Raw genomic sequence first — 22,230 nt, 5'->3', positions numbered from 1 at the left:
ACCTGTATAGTAGGTAAACCTGCATTGTGTAGTTAAACACAAATAATGCTCAAAGAGGTAATGCAAAGAAGGGATTGCCATCCAGTACATGCTTTTATGTCCTTGCATTAAGGTCCCATTGCTTGAGGCCACCATATTGCTGGTAACGGTTTAAGAATCTTGACTGATCAGATAAAACAGTTACGACTAACCATTTTTTTTAAAGTCAAAAAATTGCTAGCTTAGCATATTGTTGCTAGTGCCAGAGCTTTGCTAAATGTCTGCTTAAGGAAGTGATACACAGAGGGTCTCCTAGGTTGTTTAGGGAACCAACAATATTCTATGCATGAGTGCATCCTTACTATGAATGCATTCAGGCCAACTCAAATCTTTATCCCAACCAGTAAGAGAGTTGACTGATCTATGTATTGCATGTGGCTCAGGAAGCAATGATTGGGCATTATTTATTAATTTCTGTATAGCACCGTCACTGTACATAGCGCTTTAGAAGTAAAAGAACATCAAAACATTTCCCACTCCTGCATTACTTTTTATTGTCATGCTGCTGGTTAAAGGGTTATTGTCATTCCTTGATTTTTTTTCATGGGGACTCATAGAAAAGATGTTTTATCTTGAACTGAGGAGGATTCTCCAAATGAGTTTTAGTATCCCTTTAAATAAAACAAGATTTTAAATAATTACTGGATGTGGAACAGTTGGAAAGCTGTTAACATGAACCCTGTTTTGAGAAATCTGGACAAACTAAGAATGACACTCGCTCTTTTCTTCAGTGTTTTATCACCACCTTCCCCACAATGCTCCCTTGGAGGTTGCAATGAGCAGCAGAATACTGTAGTGGTGAATGGAAAAGGGAGGAACTTCTTAACCCATTTCCTATCAGTTTTTTTTCTGCCAGTGCTCATGCTTCCTTACTTTTCCTGCTGTTGGAAAAAAGATTCTGGAAGAAGTGCTTGAAATATCAAGCCCTCTGCCTGTTTGAGCCCTGAGCCCTGTGAGAAACATAGAGGAGGCCTAAATATTATAGGCACCAGAGCTCATCTGACCTTGGGAAGCTAAGCAGGGTTAGACCTGGTTGCTATTTAGATGGGAAACTGTCAAGAAATACCGGGTGCTGTAGGCTATATTTCAGAGGAAAGAACTGGCAGAAACACCTCTGTGTATTCCTTGCCTAAGAAACCTCTATGAAATTCATGAGGATGCCATAAGTTGACAGGCAACTTGAAGGTGCATGTGCATATGCACACACTCAGACACACACATGAAAAACATAGAAGACAGCATTGTCTGAGTATCCTTTCTGGAGAGAGAGAGAGAGAGCACAGAAGGGAGGGGAAAAGACTCTGAGGACTCTCCTCGCTTTATTTTAAGGGCTCTTTTGCCAAAATTTCTCTTTTCCAATGAAAGATGATGGCTTTGGCCCAGCAACAGCAGTGTTGCCTGTGGCTGCTGCTTCAAACTCGGGCTGCCTGCCCTCTCCTTCCAGAGCCCCCTGTGAAGATCGTGCAGCCCCGCAGGACTCCTTCTGTCCTGAAAGCCTCAACGGGGGAAACAGTGACTCTGACTTGTATGCTCTCTCATGGTAATGTGCCTGTCCGCTGGGTTAAGGAAGGTGTCACACTAGAGGCCAACAGTGGCTTCATCCTGGAGGAAGAGAGTGTCCGGTGGTGTCTGGTCATAACTGCAGCTGGCCCAGAGGATTCTGGGAAATACATCTGCAATGCTGTTGATGATACCATGACCTTCGCCATCCAGGTGTCGGGTGAGTGCAGTTCCCTGGGACATTGGCAATGCCAGGGAAGGGAGCTGAGATCAGAGTGTTGGTGGCAGGTGGTAACTGAAGTGGGGAGAGAATCCTGGCTGATATTGGTGGAAATGGATCAGACATAATGATCTATTCCAGATCTCAAGCTCTTGTGAGCCAAGCTCCTTGCACTGTTTGCTGTACAGAGCTTGAGCAAAGGTGACCCAGAGTACATGAATGAGAACTAGTTATCCAGCCATCAGTGCTAAAGCTTTGACTATCAATGTGACTGAAAGTCCCAACTCTGGATGGGTTATCATTTTGTAATATTAGCAGAAGGGGGAAAGTACTGTCTTTAGAAAGAATGGGGCCTGCAGTCTGGCCTTGTATATTTTTGGTTTTGTGTCTGAAGACTTGTGTGAACATCCCAGAGAATTAAAAGCCAGGTCACAAATGATGTTTGACTGTTCTGTAAACAGTGACATCCTACTTTGGCTCTTGCTGCACTTAGGTGCTCTCTCCTCTGCTTGCCTAGAAGTGTGCACTCGCTTTTCTTTTAATTTTCTTAGCGTGTGTACTCCTAGCATGTTTGTGTTCCCATTTCTGCATCTCTAAGCACATCGTTTTTTACCCACATATAGCTTGCACGTCTTGGAGTAATTTTGGGCTACATTTGCATGTCCGTAAGTACTGCACAAACTAGGAATAATTTTAGGTTTTATCACAGTCTCAGGTGGCACATTTCGGGAAATTATTAAAGAACTAAAGATTCTTTTCTGATTATGGTGCAGCAAAGATGGAATGATTTAGTCTATAAAATTGTAGAGCCACTGTCCATTGCATTAAGTTTGCTTTATTATTTCTGAAATCATGCAGATAATATGTAGGCCTCTTCTCTTCGTTGAGACTGTGGTGATTTAAATTCTCAGGGTGGAGCTTGATGTGTCTGAGGCTGAAGGAGAGTTTTTGTTCAGCATCTATTGTTCTGCTACTGTGAAATATTGGCGGGATACAAACCGCCATATAGTACGTATAGGATACGTACTAGGGTTAGGAAGGGGCGGTGCTTCCGCACCCCCCTAACCCAGTATGTATCCTATACGACAAGATAGCGGCGCCCCTTCTACATGGCGCGCCATCTTTACGTACTGGACGCATAGCGTCCAGACGTGTCGCGGCGCCTATGACGTCGCGAGTCCGCGCCAGGCGCCTCGCGACGTCATAGAGGCGCCGCAAGAAAAGCTCCGAAATGGAGCTTCTTTTTTGCTCCGCGCGGAGTCCGCGGTTTGGCTGCTGCGGCTCCCGCGCGGAGCAAATGGCGGCGGTGGGGGAGTGCCGCAAAGCGGCGGTTTGTACCCACCATTATTAGATAGACTGCAGCGTGATATTCCCTTGGGAAATGCTTTCTGCTTACCCATAAGCCATTAAAGATAAAGAAGGGTTTCTTCATAGTAAGGCATGAACTGTATTGCAACATCCCAAAAAATAAAAATAAAATAAAATTGGCATTTTTGCTTAACAGATGTGAGTGTTATGAGGTTAGAAACAGGAAAGTGCCTTATAAAACCCAAGCCATGTTTTGCCTAGGTTTTGGTGTTTTTTTACTGTTTACATTAACAATTGGCGTAGCTCCCTGGGTTTTCAGACAGGAAACTTTCAAGCTTGGTTGGAGATGCCAAGAACGAACCTGGGACATTTTGTAGGTGAAGAATATGCTCTGCTTTGAGAAAACAGCCCTTCCCAAGTCCCCCCAGTGACTATACTCACATGCTGTGGTCCAGTTCTACCTATTAAAATTCACCTAGGGCGCTTATAGTTGGATACACATTTTCAGACACCCACTCCGCACTGGCATATTCTCTTTCAAGTCTAGTTACAGGAAAATTTGTTACTTAATGAAGAGACTGAAAGAGTTCAGGATTTTCTTTGGGCCAGTCATTGGCCCTATCAGATGAGTGTGGAACTGGGGCTTCGCACTGGGCGGTTCGAATTCGCGTTATTTCGCAAAGTACCATCATACCAGCATTCGAAGGCCAATCTGCACTCACGGAATGCGTGAGCTGCCAAACTGAATGCGTACTGGCTCCTCTTTTTGGAGCGTGTTGGCCAGTGCGCTGATAAGGGGATTGGCGATATCCAGATTTTTTCTCTGTTCTCTCAGTGCGAATGGGTCGGGTATGAATGCCCATCCTGAACTCCGTCGCAAGACCCCCAGATTCCAATTTTCTTCCGGTGGGTCTTTCCCTTGCCGGTTCCAGGGAAGCGGGGGGGGTGGTGGGTGGTTCCAGCGGCCTCCTCCTCCTCCCCGGCTTGGGATCCAGCCTGGGCTGCATCCCAGGCAGGGAAGAGGCCGGGGGCCCGCTGGAATCGCGGTTCCAGCGGCCTCCTCCTCTTCCTCCCCAGAATACATACACACACACTCACCACACACACACGCAGAACCGGGCATTGCTAATTTGTTGCAAGGGAAGGTCATGGTTACGTTAAAACCAAGCAGGAATGTAGAGAGGAAACAGTAACGGGCACGTTGGTATTGTGATTGTTAATGTGCATGAGCTGGCCTCTCCAGCGTTTACCGGGCTGTCATGACGGAACCTCCCCTTCACCCACGAAGCGTTTAGGGCGCAACCCATGCAGGGCACCACTGAGCATGTGCGAGGGGCCGATACGAATCGGCCAATCCTCATGTTGAGCACCGGTGTGACAAAACATTCTGCACTGAATGGACTTCGCGCGAATGCGGATTGGCCAATTTGAATCCTGCCAATGCGGAAGGACTCCCAGGTATGACAGTACATTGCGTATGACGCGAATTCGAATCACCCATGCCAAGAAGACCCCCAGTTCCACACTCATCTGATAAGGGCCATCAATCAGAACGAGAATGCAGTCAAGAAATCAGAAGAAGACTAGGACTTGGAAGGACTATGTAGGAACTAGACAAGATCCTGGAGTGTAAAGATATATTATTAAATACCAAAGTTAGGGTTGTCCATGCCAAGCAATATTTTCCACTTCTATGTATGGTTTTGAAAGCTGGACAGTGAAGAAAGCTATAGGAAGAAAATCAACTCATTTGTGATGTGATGCTGGTGAAGAATTCTGAGAATACCACGGACTACTAAAAAGAGCAATGGATGGGTCCCATCACAGATCAGATCCAAACTCTCCCTTGAAGCAAAGATGACTAAACTGAAGTTGTCATATTTTGGCCATATCGTGAGAAGCAATGAACCACTATAAAAAGCAAAGGGCAATAGGAGAAGAGGAAGGCTGCATTCCAGATGGATAGATTCAATCAGAGAAGCCACAGCCATGAGTCCATAAGAGCTCAGTAAGGTGGTTAAGGATAGGGTGACTTGGGGGTTTCTCATACATAGGGGTCACCATGGGTTGAAGTTGCCTAGAAGGCGGTTAACAACAACAAATCCTGAGGGATCTTTGATTTAAGACCTACCTGGATCTTCACTCCACGGCAGTAGTCAGAATGCCTTAGGAATCCTAAGGCTGCCTCAGTGGAAACTAAAGAAGGTCTCTGTACCGTCAGTAGCTGTGTAGAAGAGGGAATTTCAGCAGGTTGTGTGACAAGCCTTACCTGCTGAAATTCCCTCTTCTACACAACCACTAAGGAGCCCGGTCCAGTTTTTTATTCTGACAAGTCTACTTTTGGGGTGGATTGTATCCACACCACTTCACTTTGCCTGCATTTTCTTGACATGCAATGTTGGCTTCTTCCTGAGAAGTTATTAATAGAGCAGTTGCTTGGATTTTAAAATGGAAATCTTTTATAAATGCATCTGGCACTCTTGAGGTGGGTACAGAAGACAATCATAAATAGCATTGATTCGGGGTCATTTGTCCTCAGACAGGGGCACCTTGTGGCTTTTGTTGTCAAAAATCTTTTCTGTGGTGTTTTCAACAGAACACTCTGCTATTCAACAGTAGCTAGCAAACAGGAAGTTCAACAGGAAGTACCTGTTTAAAATGGCACTTCTTGTACAAGTTTAGAGCAACTGTTGCTGCTTTTCCATGAAAGAAACTCTGCTTATGCCAGTCACGTAGAAGAGGGTTTTCCCCTCATCACAGATTAATAACAGCCAGTTCGAAACTCATCTTTATGGTTAAAGGGATACCTGGATAGATGGATGCAAAGCCCAGGCATTAAATAAAGAATTGAGAAGATAGATGCAACATGTTTTTCAACATAAATTATGTATGGGCAGAAACCTGAGGAGCAAGGAACAATTCCCAATGAAATAGAGTGATCAGCCACTATAGAAGCTGAAGGAGGTAACAAAAAGTTACTGGGTCCTTGGTATCTGGTGCATTTTGGATCCAGGACACTTCATGGATACCAAAATCCATGGCTGCTCAAGTCCCATTAAATATAATGGCATAGTAAAATAGTGTCCATTATATAAAATAGAAAATTCAAGGAACCCCTGGATAAAGACTCCATGGATAATGAAGTCTGGCTGTAATAAGAATTAAAATGAGTTGGTGCTTGAAGAAGAACAAGGAGGATTGGGGGGGGGGGGAATCTCCACCATGCAGTATTGTTTTGGCCTCTAGATGGAGCTGGCTTTGTGGCAAATGCCATGCAGTTTTGGCAGTGGTTTTGTTTTCAGCTTATTCTGTGCATAAGTGATTATCAGACAGTTTCTCAGAATTCATATCCAGATGAGACAGAGGCCAGAAGACAGGATGTTCTTTGATTATTATTTTTTTCTGCATGGTAGGTAGAAGGTTAAAGAAGCACAGCAGTCCCAGAGGATCCTTCCTTAGTGAACAAATCAGAAATGGAGGAAAATAAAGTGTTCTGGTGACAACTGTACAAACTCTCTGCTCTGACACACATTTGATTAATTTGTTTCATGGCCTACAAAGTAGTGTATTTAGCTTGTACGCCACTTCTGGTTTTGTATGATCTGTAGTGAAGATGAGGAAATTGGGCAGGGCACAATCTCAAGACAGTTAAACGTTTTTGTGAGTAGCCCCAGCCCCAGCCAGGGTCCAATGAATGAGATGCTGATGCAACTGATGCTTCAGTTTCCCTGAAGATTTGTGTGGCCCTGTTCAGATGGGCGAGTACTGGGAGTTTTATAAAGATGGAAGACGTATCTTCACATATGATTAAATACATGTGTCTTGGGGGTAGAATTCAGAGAGTGAAGTCAAAGGCTTTCATGGCCGACATCCATAGTTTTTTGTGGGTTTTTTCAGGCTATGTGGCTATGTTCTTGGCCACATAGCCCGAAAAACCCACAAAAAACTAAGAATTCAGAGACATAGCCATGTTATTCTAGAATATCAGCATGCAACGGAATATTGTAGCACTTTTGCAACAAGATCTCATTGCATACATGTGGCTTGCTTCAGTTTGGTTTGCAAAACAAATGTAAATCCTATTTTGGCCAGGATGCCTATTTGTAAATATATATAAAAAAATCTCTTATCCACAGTCTTCTGAATGAACACTGATCCAGCGTCACACAAACGGGGAGAGAATCCCAAAGACACATGTGAAAATGACACCTTCCCTTTTGTTTCACTTATGCCTGAATCCTCTAGGTAGTTCCAACCTGAAACATTAAATGGTGAACCATCACTTATGCAGTTCCTGTCAATTCAGTTGATTTACTCGAGTTGGACTTGCCAGTAGGATTCAGGCCAATCAGTTCATCTGTCTGCTTGATTTAAGTTGGTCTTAACTCCTCTAATGTTCTGTATATCCACTTTCCCAAACATCCAACTGAATGAGAATATAAAGCTATAGTTTGACACAGTTTTAAAAATAAATAAATAGACTCATCATTGTTATGTGTCTTGGTGAGCATGGAACCTTTGAATGGTCACTTAGCTGTCATGAACAACCCTCCTCAGTGCTCTTCTGGGCATGAGGACTGATTGTATACTCTTCAAGTGGCACGATAACCCTACATCCCATATCAGTTGCTGCAAATACTCTGAACTCCTTTGGAAACTCTTTAAATTATGTAGGACTGATTAACTTCATGGAGTCTAATTGCCCAGAATGAACTAATTCAGTTTATTCCAGTTCTTCTTTATACCAATGGTGGCTTGTGGATTGAATGTGGAGAGGTCCTCACCCCAGAATTATGGGTGCCCTCATCATTTGGTCCTTGCTTGGCCCTTACCTCACACTACACAGCACTTACAGTTTATGTAACCTGAGAAAGAATGGTAGGAAGGAAGTGTTAGGATAGCCATGTGTTAAAGATTTCAAAGTGCTTTGCATATTAATATTGTCACAAATGCATTTGATCGAGAGAACAGTAGCAACAGAAAGTTAACTGAAACTTTCTTTGTACTGGTAGACCCTCCAGTACAGATTGTAGGGCGTGATGAACTGCAAACACGCTACCACTGCCTGGCTTCAGAGGATCTTACACTGTCAGTGACACTGTCTTGCCCTAAAGGAGAGGTGAAATGGTACAAGGATGGAGAGAAGCTGCAGGACACAGACCGTGTGCGACTAGAGCAGGAGGGAACATGCCATGCATTGGTGATTCTGGGAGCAGAGCGTGGTGATGCAGGGGAGTATCTGTGTGACAGCGGCGATGACAGCCTCATCTTCTGTGTCACTGTGGAGGGTAAGGCTTGCATGTGATATGAGAGAGAGAGAGGAAGAAGGACAACACAGGTGTAATGTCCTTATTTTTTTTTTTTAAAAAAAACATTTTTATAAGGTGAGGCATGCAGTCTTTAACATGGAAAGAGCATCATATTCCACCATGGTTCAGTGATGTTTCAGTAACCTTCATTCAGTTGTGGGGGAGGACAGGGAAGAATGGATTTGATGGAAAGTCGTCCTTCCACATATATATGTAAAAGGTCAGTTTATTCACAGACAGTATCTTTATTTCCCATTTCCGGGACTACAGTTCTAGCTGCTCTTTATCATGTTGCCCAGCATTCTTGAGTCCTTGTCTGAATCTTTATTATGAATCCTTATTATGAAAGGAGAAACAGTAAAATTTATATCCTGTGCCCTCAGCTACTTTATGCCAATAGAATTTAATTTCTTCTCACTGCACCGACTTGCAGGTAATAAGGCTTCAGAGTGTTGCATCTCCACCATCTGTTTGAAATGCCATTGGTAAAACATAGCATTAATCCTCTGATGTAATCATGATGTTGGAAGAAGTGCTCACATTTCAAAACAAATGTTTTCTATCATCCATCGTGGTAGCTTAAGTTAAATTTGTTTCCATTGGTATTTATTTTCATCATTGGCATTTATAACATTACAATAACAATCAAAATGTGATACCTGGATAACCTTAATTCTGTATCTTATATAAATTATGCAACCTGTACTATTTACCTAAATGATTATATAAATGATATAACTTAACTTTATAGTAAATTAAGCAAATGCACATCCATTTGTTTATTTAAAATATTTTCCACTTCTGATGGATGCATTTACAACCAATATTCATGGAAGATAAAGCTATCAATTGCTTCACCTCATCATGGTGTGTGCATGTGTTTATGTGTGTGTATTTGTGTATCACTGTGTATAAAAATATAGTAATAGTAACTGTATGCTTCTTATTACAAGTATTTGAAGAAGGAAGAAACACAAGCAGGAGAGTGCTGCACAATAAGCTTTTGTGCTGATTTCACTGGACTTTCCTCAAGTTTTAGTGCTGAGGTCTGACTGGTTCATGTGAAATTAAGACAGCAACCAAGTAGAAAGTAGCTGTGGCAGAGAAATACAAGGGTCAAATTCCTAAAAGTGTATGCATTACTGTGGGGTCTGGAACAGAGCTTGAAAAAGTTACTTTTGGAACTGCAGTTTCCCAGATCTCTCAACTATCTGCTATACCAGCTAGGGATTTAGCCACTTTTTCTCAGCTCTAGTCGGGAATATCTGGCTACTGAGGCCCATGACACTCTGTGGGAAGAAGCATGGGAGATCCCCCTGGACTTTGAGTGGCACTGAAAAATCTGAAGTGCAATGGCCAGGTCTGGACAATCTGGTGGTCAGGGCTCTTTTCTGCACTCTAACTCTACTTTCTTTTTTCTCTTCTTTGTTTCTTAAGAGCCTCCTATCTTCATTGTGGGAAACACAGAAGTGCCACAACATCACTCTTTGGCAGCAGGAGAAGCTCTAGTATTGACTTGCAAGGTGTCTTCACCTAATGCTGTTGTGCGCTGGTTACGAGATGGTGTAGAGCTAATACCCAGCAAACGTATTCGCATTGAAGCCCATGGAAGTCACCGGCAACTCACCATCCTTGGAGCCAAACCAGGAGATTCAGGCTCCTATGTGTGTGATGCAGACACAAACCGGATGGTATCTATAGTAGATGTGGCAGGTGAGACTCCTCAAAGAGAAAAGAAGAAAGCTAAGGCCTGGGTAGGAAGAGACAGAAAGTGCAAAATGGTTGCTGATCCTGTTCCCTCTTTGCTGGAATCCTCAAGAGGTTGTGTAATAGAACTGCTGAAGTGTGAGGCCAAAAGACCCCTCCTTATTCAACAGTTGTCTCAACCATGAAGGCTGGGAAAAGTTTTAGGAAAAAAGTTTTAGGAAGCCATTATTCATCATCTTCAACCTCACTAACTTCCTCATGGCAAAAATGACCATCCTATGGTATTGTTTCAGTGATTATTGAGCTAAGTATGTGAACCACTTGGAACACATTAAAACATTAGCTAAATCCTATGCGGTATTAAATGTTATTCTTAATAAAACATCACAGCAGATAGGCTGGCAGGAAGATGCACATAAAGAAAATGGGTTCTGTACAGGGATGTAGCTACATCAGAGGGGAAGTGGGCAAGGTGAGGGCATTGCCCTTCTAAATAAAAATTTTCTCCAAATTATATTTTCCTTCCATCTCTAGATTTCTAGCACTGTACTAACTTAAAACTTCACTTAAGCATTTAGAAATATAATTAGGCATCCAGAGGTAGGCAAAGTTACCAAGGGAATCTGAACACAACAAATAAAAGAGATCTAGGTGCAAATGCATATTGAGGAGGGAGCAGGCTTGTTTTCTGCTGCTCCAAAGAACAGGACACGGAACAATGGATTCAAGCTCCAGGAAAAGAAATTCCACCTCAACATTAGGAGGAACTTCCTGAGAGTAAGGGCTGTTCTAGGAGTGTATCACACGGAGCTTTTGGGTGGTTTTGTAGCTCAGTTCCAGCTCACTTCCGAAGTGATTGCACTTCCAAAGATGCGGTTTCATCTCATAAAGGGACTGTTTTATCAGACACCATTGATTTCTATGGGAGCCCCTTGTGAATTGCTTCAGCAGCATTTCTGAAGTCAACCCTCGTTTTGGTTAAAATGGAAAAAAAAGTGGCTTCAGAGAATTCGCTTCCTGGCTGCCTTCAATTGCACTGCAATTTGGTCTGGTGTGGAAAAGCATTCCGATGACACCCCCCTTGGCCCTTGCATCCTGCTCCGTCATTCTCCTCCTCCTCCTTCATGCCATCTCCTCCTTTCTGCCAACCAGCCGATCCCATCATCCCCTGCGTCCCATGCATCCTACTAGACCCTGACCTGCTCCCCTCCTTCAGCCTGCCACCAGTCCCATCATCCCCTGCATCCTCCTAGACCCTGACCTGCTCCCCTCCTTCAGCGTGCCACCAATCCCATCATCCCCTGCCTTCTCCTAGACCCTGATCTGCTCCCCTCCTTCAGCCTCCCACCAATCCCATCATCCCTGCCTTCTCCTAGACCTCCATCTGCTCCTCTCCTTCACCCTGACACCTAACCCATCATCCCCTGACTGCTCCTGCATCCCCATCTCGCCCCCTCTCCACCTAACCCATCATACCTTGACTGCTCCTGCATCCCCATCTCACACCCTCTGTCACCTAACCCATCATCCCTGCTGCTCCTGCATCCTGATCCTGGCCCCAGTAACCCCCAGCCACCTATCCCATCATCTCCTGACTGCTCCTGCATCCTGATCCTGGCCCCAGCAACCCCAGCCACCTATCCCATCATCCCTTGACTGCTCCTGCATCCTGATCCTGGCACCAGCAACCCCCAGCGACCTATCCCATCATTTCTTGACTGCTCCTAGACCCCGATGAAGGATGACAGCTAAGGAGGGGGCAGGAAAGGAGGACAGTGTCCAGAGTCCCACTGAGCATGTGCAAGGGGGCCGATTCGAATCGTTGACCCCTCAAAGTATGCTCTGGTGTGCACAATGTGCACTCACTCCCCTTTGCTTGAGTCCGCATCATGTGACTTGCTTGGAATTGAACTGACTTCGCTTGTCCCTCACTTCAGAAGGACAACAGAAAGGCAACCAGGCGTGGAAAAACATGATGTTTTAACCTCAATCTGAATTGCTAGAGAGGAGTGACTCTGGATCTGGTGTGGAAAAACATCACGCTTTGCATTGCTAGAACAGGAGTGACGGCGGATCTGAGCTGCAGCCCCCCCCCCCCCCATGTGTGATAAGGTCCCTACAGTGGAACACACTTCCTCAGAGAGTTGTGGAGTCTCCTTCCTTGGAGGCCTTTAAGAAGAGGCTGGATGGCCATCTGTTGGGGATGCTTTGATTGAGAGTTCCTGCATGGCAGGGGGTTGGACTGGATGGCCCTTGTGGTCTCTTCCAACTCTATGATTCTATGATTTTTCAAAGTTGCACTTTTTGCAAGGCTAGAAATTTGGGAAGTGAAGGAAAATTTCATTGGGAGAAAGAATTCTTAGGTAATGCCTTCATTTTGCCCTTTGCCCCCATGTCAGAGTAATTGAGGGCTCCAGTGCTCTTGGGTAGTATTTCAGAGCATAACACCTGAAACGGCAGCTTTGTTCCCGTATCCAATCCTGTGGGAAATTGTCAAGAAAGAAAAACTGAAGGGAGCAGGCTACTTCTCTGTTTCCATTTTGCTGGGAGAGGGTTAAATTTAACTTTGGCAGACTCCTAGCCACCACTACTTCTACACCTTCTTGCCAACAATTTCTGCCCTCATTGAAAGCTTGGGATGTCTTATTGACTAGAGTTTTTATTTTAAATTGTGAAGGAGAGCGTTGGCAGGGCCAGGACAGGTGCCCTAAAGGAGAGCATGGGAAATATCCCAGCAAGCCTTGGCAACAAGGTGAGAAGACAGCAAGTAGGGGCAGTCTGCTTTCCAGCAGCTGAGACTGAATGCAGTGCCCTTTTGGGAGGAGAGGAGGTACCCAAAGGGTGAATGCAGGGCACTGGGACAGCTGGAAACATTCCTAAAGTGACTGCAAATTCCCTCTTGAAGCAAATGCTAGGATTCTTTCCTTATAGCACTGCCTACTAGAGGAGTTAAGTCTCAATCATGTACAACACTGAACATCATCAGATTCATCAACATTCTCACCAAGGGTAGTGGAATTTTGCAACCTGTACTCATTAGGTAAATTGACTTATATGTATTTGCTCTGCATACCTCAATTTCTTTTTGGAGGTCATAAAGAAAAATAAGGGAGGAACAATTGAGGCCTGTCAGTGAGTGCAAAATCCTTGTTGGTCATCCTTCTGGCTTATATTTTACCTGGCATTGACTACACCAGCCTTACCCAACCTCGTGTCCACTGGGCATGCTGGACCTCAGCTCCCATCACCACAGATAAATATGGCAAATTACCATGCTGAACAAGGAAGATGGGGTTGTAGTCAAACACATCTTTGGGGCACTAATGTTTGATAGACTGGCCTTACAAGCCTGTCTTTCCTGATACAGAAAATAAAAAAATGAGAACCTAGATAATTTATTTATTTCGAAAAATGAAAGCTGAAAGTCTGTTTTGTACCACATAAAATTCCTGTGCTTAAATGCAGAGTAGATCTTAGAAATGTTGGTTCTTGTGTTAGAAAACCCAGATTGTTAATTGCACAATGTTGTTTATAGTTATTATTAATAAATAGTAATAATGTGAGAGCTTGACGTTGCATACAAAATGTGAGAACTTGATTTTCTCTGTGTACAAAACGTTAATAATGAATAGAAGGAAATCACACATTTTGTTGTCTAGAAATGCTGAATTTGTGCCATGCTATCTTAGTTCTGTACCAAAATGGTTTCACAGAATAACCATCCAAGAACACAATATGTCAGTTGTGGCTGCAGTTTAAATAAATCTCTTCTTTACAGTTTCATGAAAATTGATTATTTCCTGCCTTTCAGTCACCTCACCCTGCCTCATGGTGGATCTGGCTTTGAATTTATAATATAGCAAATTATACCCAGCCTTACTTACAGGAAAGTCTTTTTTCTTCCAGCACCACCTGTGCGCATAGTGAATAAAACTGATGCCCAGCTGCCTATAGAAGTTCAGGAAGGAGAGACTGTTACCTTGGTTGCTCGACTTTCTCAAGAGAAGGCTTCTGTCCAGTGGTTGAAGAACATGCGGCCACTTTACCCTGGGCCACGCATGGTTGTGAGCAGTGATGGGCTAATGCGTAGCCTCACCATCAGGCAAGCTGAGCCAGGGGATAGTGGCATCTTTAGCTGTGATACTGGAGATGATGAAGTTCATTTCACAATGTATGTGCGAGGTAAGATGAGATCCAACAAATATCTCCCTTCCAAGCCTGCTCCTTACTCTGATGAGAGTGAGCAGGAACTTCCAGCTCCAAGCGGCTTCTCCCATCATCCATAATTTCCGGAAAATTTACAGGCAATGTGAGGTGGCACTGTTCAGTGACACATACATGTGTGAGTGGCTGAGGTGCTCACAGGAGAGATGGAGGGCACTGAAGAAGGCTTTTGGAGAAAGAGAAAGGCCTTGTGACAGGTGTCACAGGGTTAAGAACCATGGCCTTGCTCTGTCTGTAGCCTATGAATTGTCTGTTGGGGAGAGACTTAGGGGAGGATTTCCTCAAAGTTGTTCTTAGGGGAAATCCTCCTCCCTAATGCTATGGGAGGGGAAGGAATCGAAATGCAAGGGCTGGCACAGATCTGACAGTATTGTGTTTCAATTATAAGAGAGTGTATTGGTTAAATCAAAATAATAACTGATGGGAGGTGGCTGTGGGAAGGTTCACAGTTCTGACAGATGAAATGTACAGTGGAGATAAGAGACCAACCTGAACCCCTCCTGCCTTTTCTTCCACCTTGTGTAGTTCACCCTTTTGCTCTTGTTTTCTCTTCCTACTCCAGAGGCCCCAGTGCTGTTTGTGCCAAAGCCAGATCATCCAGAGAAGGTGCTGGTGCTGGAGGGGGGCAGTGCAGTGCTCTCAGCTATTGTCTCCAAGGAGCCAGCTGTGGTGAGCTGGAAGGGGCCTCAGGGCACCCTGGTGGCAGGTGAGCACTGCCAGCTCCGGAGAGAGGGACGAGTGCATAGCCTCCTGCTGAGCAACGTGGGCAAGTCTGATGCTGGCGAGTACATATGTCATTCCCCTGATGACCAGTTGCATTTTGAGCTTAGTGTCAAAGGTAAGAAATAATATATTCAGGAGTAGCCATGTTGACCATGTAGCAAAATACAGCAATACTGAAAATCCAGAATAGCGCTACTGTTATTCAGCCAGTTCAAAAGCACAAAATATACCATGGCAGCTTTTGAAGCTTCATCAGCTTCTTTATCAGGCAAAAATGTTAAAAATCACACAGAAGAAGAAATGTTAGGCCTATGACTCTTAACACTATCACTTTTTTTCTCTTGTATAATTTTTAACATCTTTGCCAGTGAAGCTTTGAAAGCATGCATGATGTATTTTGTGCTTTTGAACTGGCCCAATAAAAGAAAGTGTAAGAGGTGTAGTGGTCTGAGTGTTGGACTAGGGCACTGGGAGACCAGGGTCTGAATCGCCACTCAGCTATGGAAACTGGGCAAGCACTGGGCAAATCACACCCTCTCAGCCACACAGGAAGGCAATGATAATCCTTGTCTGAACAAATCTTGCCAAGAAGACCTCATGGTATATTTGCTTTAGGGTCGTCATAAGTAAGAAATGACTTGAAGGTACAGAGCAACAACCAAAGAGGTGTGCACTCAGGAATGCATTGGAGGTGATTCAATATGAGATGAATCACACTTCACTAGACTATGGGGTGGACTGAACAAAAGGGATATAGGTGTGATTGTATGTGTGTATGTACCTTCATGTTGTTGTTGTTGTTGTTGTTATTATTATTATTATTATTATTATTATTAAACTTTATTTCTAGAGCGCCTTAATTATACACAACTTATGGCAACCCCATGAATGTCATAGGATTTTCTTAGGCAAGGAATACTCAGAAGTGGTTCATTCCTCTGAAATATATCTTACAGCACCTGATATTTGTTGGTGACCAACAAATATCAGGTCTGATCCTGTTAAGCTTCCAGGATCAGACAGTCCAGTGCCTTTAGAGTATTTAGACCTCCACAAGAGTGGTCAGTAGGCTCAAAACAGAATGAAGTTGCTGGGTTGAAGAGGGAGGTTTGGCAAGTGTGGAATCTTCTGCTGTAACACCACAGTATGGCTTATTATGTTGTAATAATATATAATAATATAGATTTATTTCTAGCCCGCCCAATCACAGAGAATGTGGGCAAGTTAAAACAATAAAACACATCAAGTTACAGTAAGATTAGAAAAAAAATCAAACCGTAAACCTACCCCCCCCCATACCCAACATTAAAACAGAATTAAACAATGATGATATAGCATTAAAAACATTAAAAACATTCAATTAAAAAATAGACATAAAGATAGGCGGGGGGAAATGGGCAGATGAGGGGGAAAATATCTCTATATCTGGGGACGGTAACTAAGTTGGAAAGGCCTGACAGAAGAGATCCGTCTTAAGTGCTTTCTTAAAAGCTGTCAGAGTGGGAATAAGACATAGGAGTCAAAATTCTCCTATCTGTACAATGGTCTGGTTCACACATTACAGTTGGTGTATGCCTTCTTTACGTTTCTGTTGCAAGTAGGAGCAGCTAAACATATCTTCTGGATGTGATCTCTTTAAAATTATGTGAACCAAGAACTCAGGTTTCCCACCTCCACCAGCAAGTCATAGTCATAAGCCTAGAACAAAACCTGATTTATGATTCTTACTTGTTACGGGACAGACAAACCAAAGCTCCTGGTTCATACCATGCTAAATAAACCATGATGTGAAAGCAGAAAGAACCAAACGAGTGATGAAACAGTGTGCTCCCAAGCAAGGCAACTGCTATCAGGCTCTCTGCTATCTTGAGTGAAAGGGTTGCTAGGCTGCAGAATTGGAAAGACCTCTTGTGTTACAGGTTTGTTAGGTGGGACAACTGGAGTGCAAGAATTCGACTTGGTATAAGTCAACTTTAAATATGCAGGCTTCCTATGTTGTTCTTCTTTATACTCTCTTTAAAAGCAGCTTGTACTTTGCATATGAAAACTAAAATCACTCTTTGGCCTTATTGTATTCACACAAGATTTTCTGTTCTTTGCTGCAGCAACTGGTATTTCTGGCTTGGTCTGTCACTTGGAATGATTCAGCCTGGCTCTTGCCAAGAATCTAAAGCAGGGAGTCTAGTTTCCTATGCTTGGATTCTGCATCTGGCATAAATAACGCACATTTGTATGTGTTCATTTAATTTCCTCCTGTATTTGCAGGATTTAAGATGTTGGACTTTGAATGCAATTTGTACATAAGGATAAGTGATCCTGAGGAGGGAGAGAGTGAAGTGCTAGTGCAGAAGTCTTTCTTTCCCATCTTAGTAAAAGTTATGTTTATCCCTTTTTGGCTTCTGAGCCTTGAGCAACTCTTTCCCACTAATTATCAACCATGTATCTATTGTCATGAGACCTGGCAATTTAGGAAGATTCTGACAAAACTGTGAGTTAATTAGGATTTCACAAAGCTTTCTAGATGACTGCTACTCCCTGTCTGTTGTCTGCTCGCTACAGTTGCACTGTTATTTTCTCTCCTCAGAGATGCCAGTGAAGTTTGTTCGGGGCCTCTCAGATGTGTTGGCATTGCATGGAGACACAGTGCTGTTCTGGTGTGAGCTGTGCAAAACCAAGGGTGATGTTGTGTGGCTGAAGGATGGGAAGGAGCTGGAAGACAATGAATATGTGGAGATCCGAGCAGAGGGCCGGGAGCGTTCATTGACCTTGAGCCATGTGGGGCCTGAGGATTCTGGCGAATACTCATGTGAAAGCAAGGATGACCGCACCTTGGCAATTCTTACAGTCCAGAGTGAGTCCTATGGGGAAAGGTAATAACTCCATGAAAGGGCACCTGTGCTGCATGCCAAAGGTTCCAAGTGAAATCCCTGGCAACTCCAGCTGAGCTGGGAATCTTCAGTCAGGGCTGGGACATGAGTCAGTAGAATTTAGGTGGATTCCTAGGCTGCTGTGTTCCTTCCTTTGATGTCACCGTCCTCTGACTAAAAACACCTAAGCATCACTTTAGTTGAATCCTTAGAGATGTTATAAGGGATTCAGGCTGGAATACCCCTATTGTGGCCAGAGTTTCCCAAAACAGACCCAGCTGACTCCCTGACTCTCAGCTTGTTTTCCTCCCAGTTCCCAGGTTGGTGGAGATCATTTCTGAGCTGCATAACTTAACAGTGCTAGAGGGGGATGATGCCACCTTCAAGGTCGTGGTGTCTCCAGACGATGTGGTCCTGCAGTGGCAGCTGAATGGCCAAGATGTGGTGCCAAGTGAACGGCTGACTATAATCAGGAATGGGCTGTGTCATACACTCACCATAAGGCAGTGTCGACTGAGTGACACTGGCATAGTGACTGTCTATGCAGAAGGCCAAATGAGTTCAGCTAGGCTCAGCGTCCAAGGTAAGAGGAAAGACAACAGCAGGTATATGGCTTTGGATGGGTTGGGGGGAGTCTTATAGTTTTGTGACATTGGTGATAAGTAGGAGTCAGGCCCTCTGAGTTTACCTCAGAATTCAAGAAGAAAATCAGCTGATACAAGGACTGTATTTTCTTTGCTTGACAATCCTGATTTCAGTAGTTTAGGATTAAGAACAATTGTCTGCATTTAGGTTGCTTCCTGAATCTTGAAGGCATCCAAGGATACATTTTTTAAAAAAATCTACTGAGTGTTCTTTTTAGTCTCTCACTTTCTCTTCTGAGGTTTTGCCAGGCAGTACACATCCAGTTTCAAACTTTTCTTCCATAACTCTATGGAAGGGATGGGGGAAGTCAGCCCATGAGCTGCATTTTGTTCCCCAAGTCTTCCAGGAGACATCCCTGTTTTCCCATCAATTTTTGGCCCTACATCTTCCAAGCCACACAAAACTACACCAAAATGTGGCAGTTTTACTATCTACAGCTGCCACAGCTCCCCCCCAACCCATGAAAAACCAGCTTGAAAAAAACAAACAGAACTGATATCATATAACTTTTTAGTTTGGGAAGAAAATGCATCATTGGCAGGCCACCAGAATGTGAAACATTCCAACTGTGTGGTGGACTGCTCTTGCCTACAGGCTCTAAGCTTTCAGTGTTGAAGAATGAAAGCAGAGATCCTCACAGGGATGATTTCTGTGGTTGTAATGTGCTGAGCATGCCCAATCCTAGGCAAAATGTTTAGGGTGCAGGAACTTACAAATCAAGTGAGACCACTCAGGCAAGAGTCATGGAGTCAAGAGAGAGGGCACCCTGACATACATAAGTTAATGAAAAAATACCACTCTGTTATGTTTACATTGAAAATAGGACATTTGTTACACTTAAATTAATTGGCCAGAATCCTATTGGGGACTTATGTCTTTGTAAATGGATTTATAGAATTGGGCAGTTCCATAATGTTCATATCCAGCAAAGGGCTGCTGTTACATTATCACATAGGGGAGTCAGAAAAGTGAGTGATGCACATTGGGGCAGAGACACAATAAGACCGATGTGCATCAGTCCTGTTGTGCATCAGGACATAGGATAAGGAGTGCTGATGCTCATTGGTAGAGCCCATTGTGCGTTGAGACACTCATGCTGGTGTCCTGTTACATATCTTCACAATTTACTAACAGGTTTTCTTAACACCTCTGCAATGTAGTTAAGTATATGTAAAGTTACATAAGGTACACCATAACAGAGGATTCTGGTCATTGTGAGTTGGCATTTAAATTTACATCACATTATTACACTAAAAACTTTGTCAGAATGAAGGTGAAAAATCCCATCCATGATTTTATTCCTCTTTCTCCTTGAGAAAATGCTGCATGAGTTTGTGAGGATTCTATTTCTCACCCACCCAACTATTCTGTGAAAAGGAATGAGTGAGATTAAAAATAAATGTCCAGAGGAAAGATACAGCAAACCAAACGTTTCTCTGGTGGCATGATAGCAACAAAAGAGGTAGGTGCAAAAGATCTAAATTTGAATCTAGCACTCCAGTCACCAAACAATGGATATTAATTCAATAACAAAAATGGTGACACTCTGAAGAGATTCCTACAGCACCTAAAAGAATGTCTAGCTTCCCCAAACACATGCTGCCAACTTCTTTCCTTTGGTTAGTTTCAAAGGTCCTACAAGATCTCTCTACATACTGATTCCACAAGCACAGTGATTCAACCTTCCTTCCACAATCAATACATTTCTTTCAGAACTGCAGTATGAAGAAGGGGTGGTGGTAGGGAGACAGAGTGTAATATGTAGAAAACTATGATAAGTGTAGAAAACAAAATGCTACACCTTAGTAGTAACAACAAAATTGATGTGTTGAAAGCAGAGGGAACACTGCACAGTTAACCCTCAAGCTTCAGCCAACTGAGCTGGCCAAAAAAAGGGCAAGGGTGGATGGGCAGGATGGTAGGGGAGAAAATGAGAGAAAACTATCTCATTCCTCCTTCATCTTTCCTCTTTCCTCTATCTTCCCCTCACTCTGCCTTGTGCATCTCTGCATGCAAGCCTTGCTCTTCTTTCCCTCCCTTTCTTGTTACTGTCTTGTATGTCCTCCTCCGCTTGCAACCATCTCCACCTGCCACAGATTAGAAAAACTCCAGCAAGGCAGACATGGCAGTGAGAGGAAAGGGTTGACAATGTAGGAAATTGAAGTGCTATTTTCTCTTTCCATTTCCAAGAAAATGCTTTCATAATTATATTTTTAAAAAATTGAGGGGAAGTACTTTGTGTCCTGGTTTAATGTGACATGATGAATATCATCACCTTTCTTCTGAACTCTGAATGCATCTAAGCAGGAGATATGTCTGCAGTTGGCTAACCTTTGGGTATTACTTCCCATAGAGGCTCAGGTGCTATTTGTGCAGACACTGCGTGACTTGGTGGCTGAGGAGGGCCAAGATGTGCGCTTTGAAGTGGAACTGAGCCTGGAGAGTGCTGAGGTACAATGGATGAAGCAAGGCATCCTGCTCCAGCAGAATGCCAAATTCTTCATGGAGGCCCATGGTCCCCAGCGGACTCTCACCATCTACAGCACTGAGCTGGCAGATCGAGGCATCTATCGATGTGAGAGCCTGCATGACCGCACTCAAGCCAGGCTAATTGTGGAACGTAGGTGCCCAGCCTCTGCTTTCTTTCTGATGTCTCAGTTATAGATTGCATGCTCTCTTATAAAGGGTCAGAATCACTTCTTAATAGGGAACTTTGCACACTACTGATATTAAAGGTTAAGCACCAACACCAGTTGTGCTCCTAAGTGTGTGTGTATTTTGCTGGGATAACACAGGTAAGGAATGAGTTTTGGTGCCAGTAGGAGCTATTTGAGGGGATGGTCCTAGGAATATTCCTTGAAAACCTTTGCCTTGGGAAGAGGCTACATCTCTTATTACTCCTATCTAACTGATATTCCATCTCATGGGGGTGGGGAAAAATAAACTTTCATTGATTCCCCCCATCCCTTCCAGCCCGTAGGGTAATGGTGAAGAAACCACTATCAGATGTGGAGACTTTTGAAAAGGAGACAGTGACGTTTGAGCTGGAGCTATCCCATCCCAACATATCTGGAGTCTGGACACGGGATAGCATCCGTGTGAAGCCTGGTTCCATGTGCCGAGTGAGTGCCATGGGTTGCACACACAGTCTGACACTGCTGGGACTCACGCAAGATGACTCAGGGACTGTGGCCTTCACTGCTGACACTGTGCGGACCAGTGCCTGCCTTACTGTCCGAGGTACTGACTTGGGAGAAACATATCTGTGTAATCCATTCAGAAGAGGTGGGATTCCAGGGGAAGCAACAACAACAACAACAATAATAATTTATATTTTCCCACCTCTCCCAGGTGGATCGAGGTGGCATTACAGCATAGTATAAAATATGACAGAGTTAAAATACAAATAATACAAACAAGTTCATAAAATACAAAATTAGCAATTAAAAACGGTTTCACAATGCTCTCATCCTGTACATGGAGTGGATCTGTGTTTCACGTAAGATCAGGTGGATATACTTGCTGGAAAAGCTCTGTCTTAACCGCCCTCTTGAAGGTTTCCAGGGAGGTGGTAAGACAGATCTCTTCCGGGAGACCATTCCACAATCTTGGGGCACTATGCTAAATGCTCTTTGGGAAATTGAAGTAAATATAGTTGTTGTTAACTCTAGCAAATTCTTCCCCATTG

The 22,230-nt window shown here is 43.7% G+C and overlaps 1 protein-coding gene across 7 annotated transcripts in view; it reads left to right on the top strand.

Moving 5' to 3' along the window:
- Positions 1-22,230, top strand: part of OBSL1 (obscurin like cytoskeletal adaptor 1) — a 74,927-nt gene that overhangs the window by 43,760 nt on the left and 8,937 nt on the right. For 5 of the 7 annotated variants that reach the window (XM_042447027.1, XM_042447026.1, XM_042447024.1 and 2 more), the window contains 8 exons: positions 8,080-8,355; positions 9,814-10,089; positions 13,990-14,265; positions 14,870-15,145; positions 17,615-17,881; positions 18,211-18,480; positions 20,896-21,162; positions 21,516-21,782. In XM_042447027.1, coding sequence (XP_042302961.1) covers positions 8,080-8,355; positions 9,814-10,089; positions 13,990-14,265; positions 14,870-15,145; positions 17,615-17,881; positions 18,211-18,480; positions 20,896-21,162; positions 21,516-21,782 — 2,175 coding nt within the window. The remainder of the gene's footprint in view (positions 1-8,079; positions 8,356-9,813; positions 10,090-13,989; positions 14,266-14,869; positions 15,146-17,614; positions 17,882-18,210; positions 18,481-20,895; positions 21,163-21,515; positions 21,783-22,230) is intronic. The other 2 variants (XM_042447023.1, XM_042447025.1) reach the window with 2 other exon arrangements.

The sequence above is a fragment of the Sceloporus undulatus genome, chromosome 1 (assembly GCF_019175285.1).
Source record: "Sceloporus undulatus isolate JIND9_A2432 ecotype Alabama chromosome 1, SceUnd_v1.1, whole genome shotgun sequence".
In the NCBI taxonomy this organism is placed as follows: domain Eukaryota; kingdom Metazoa; phylum Chordata; class Lepidosauria; order Squamata; family Phrynosomatidae; genus Sceloporus; species Sceloporus undulatus.
Note: the sequence above shows the minus strand (reverse complement) of the source record. Positions and strands in the feature narration are given on the sequence as shown.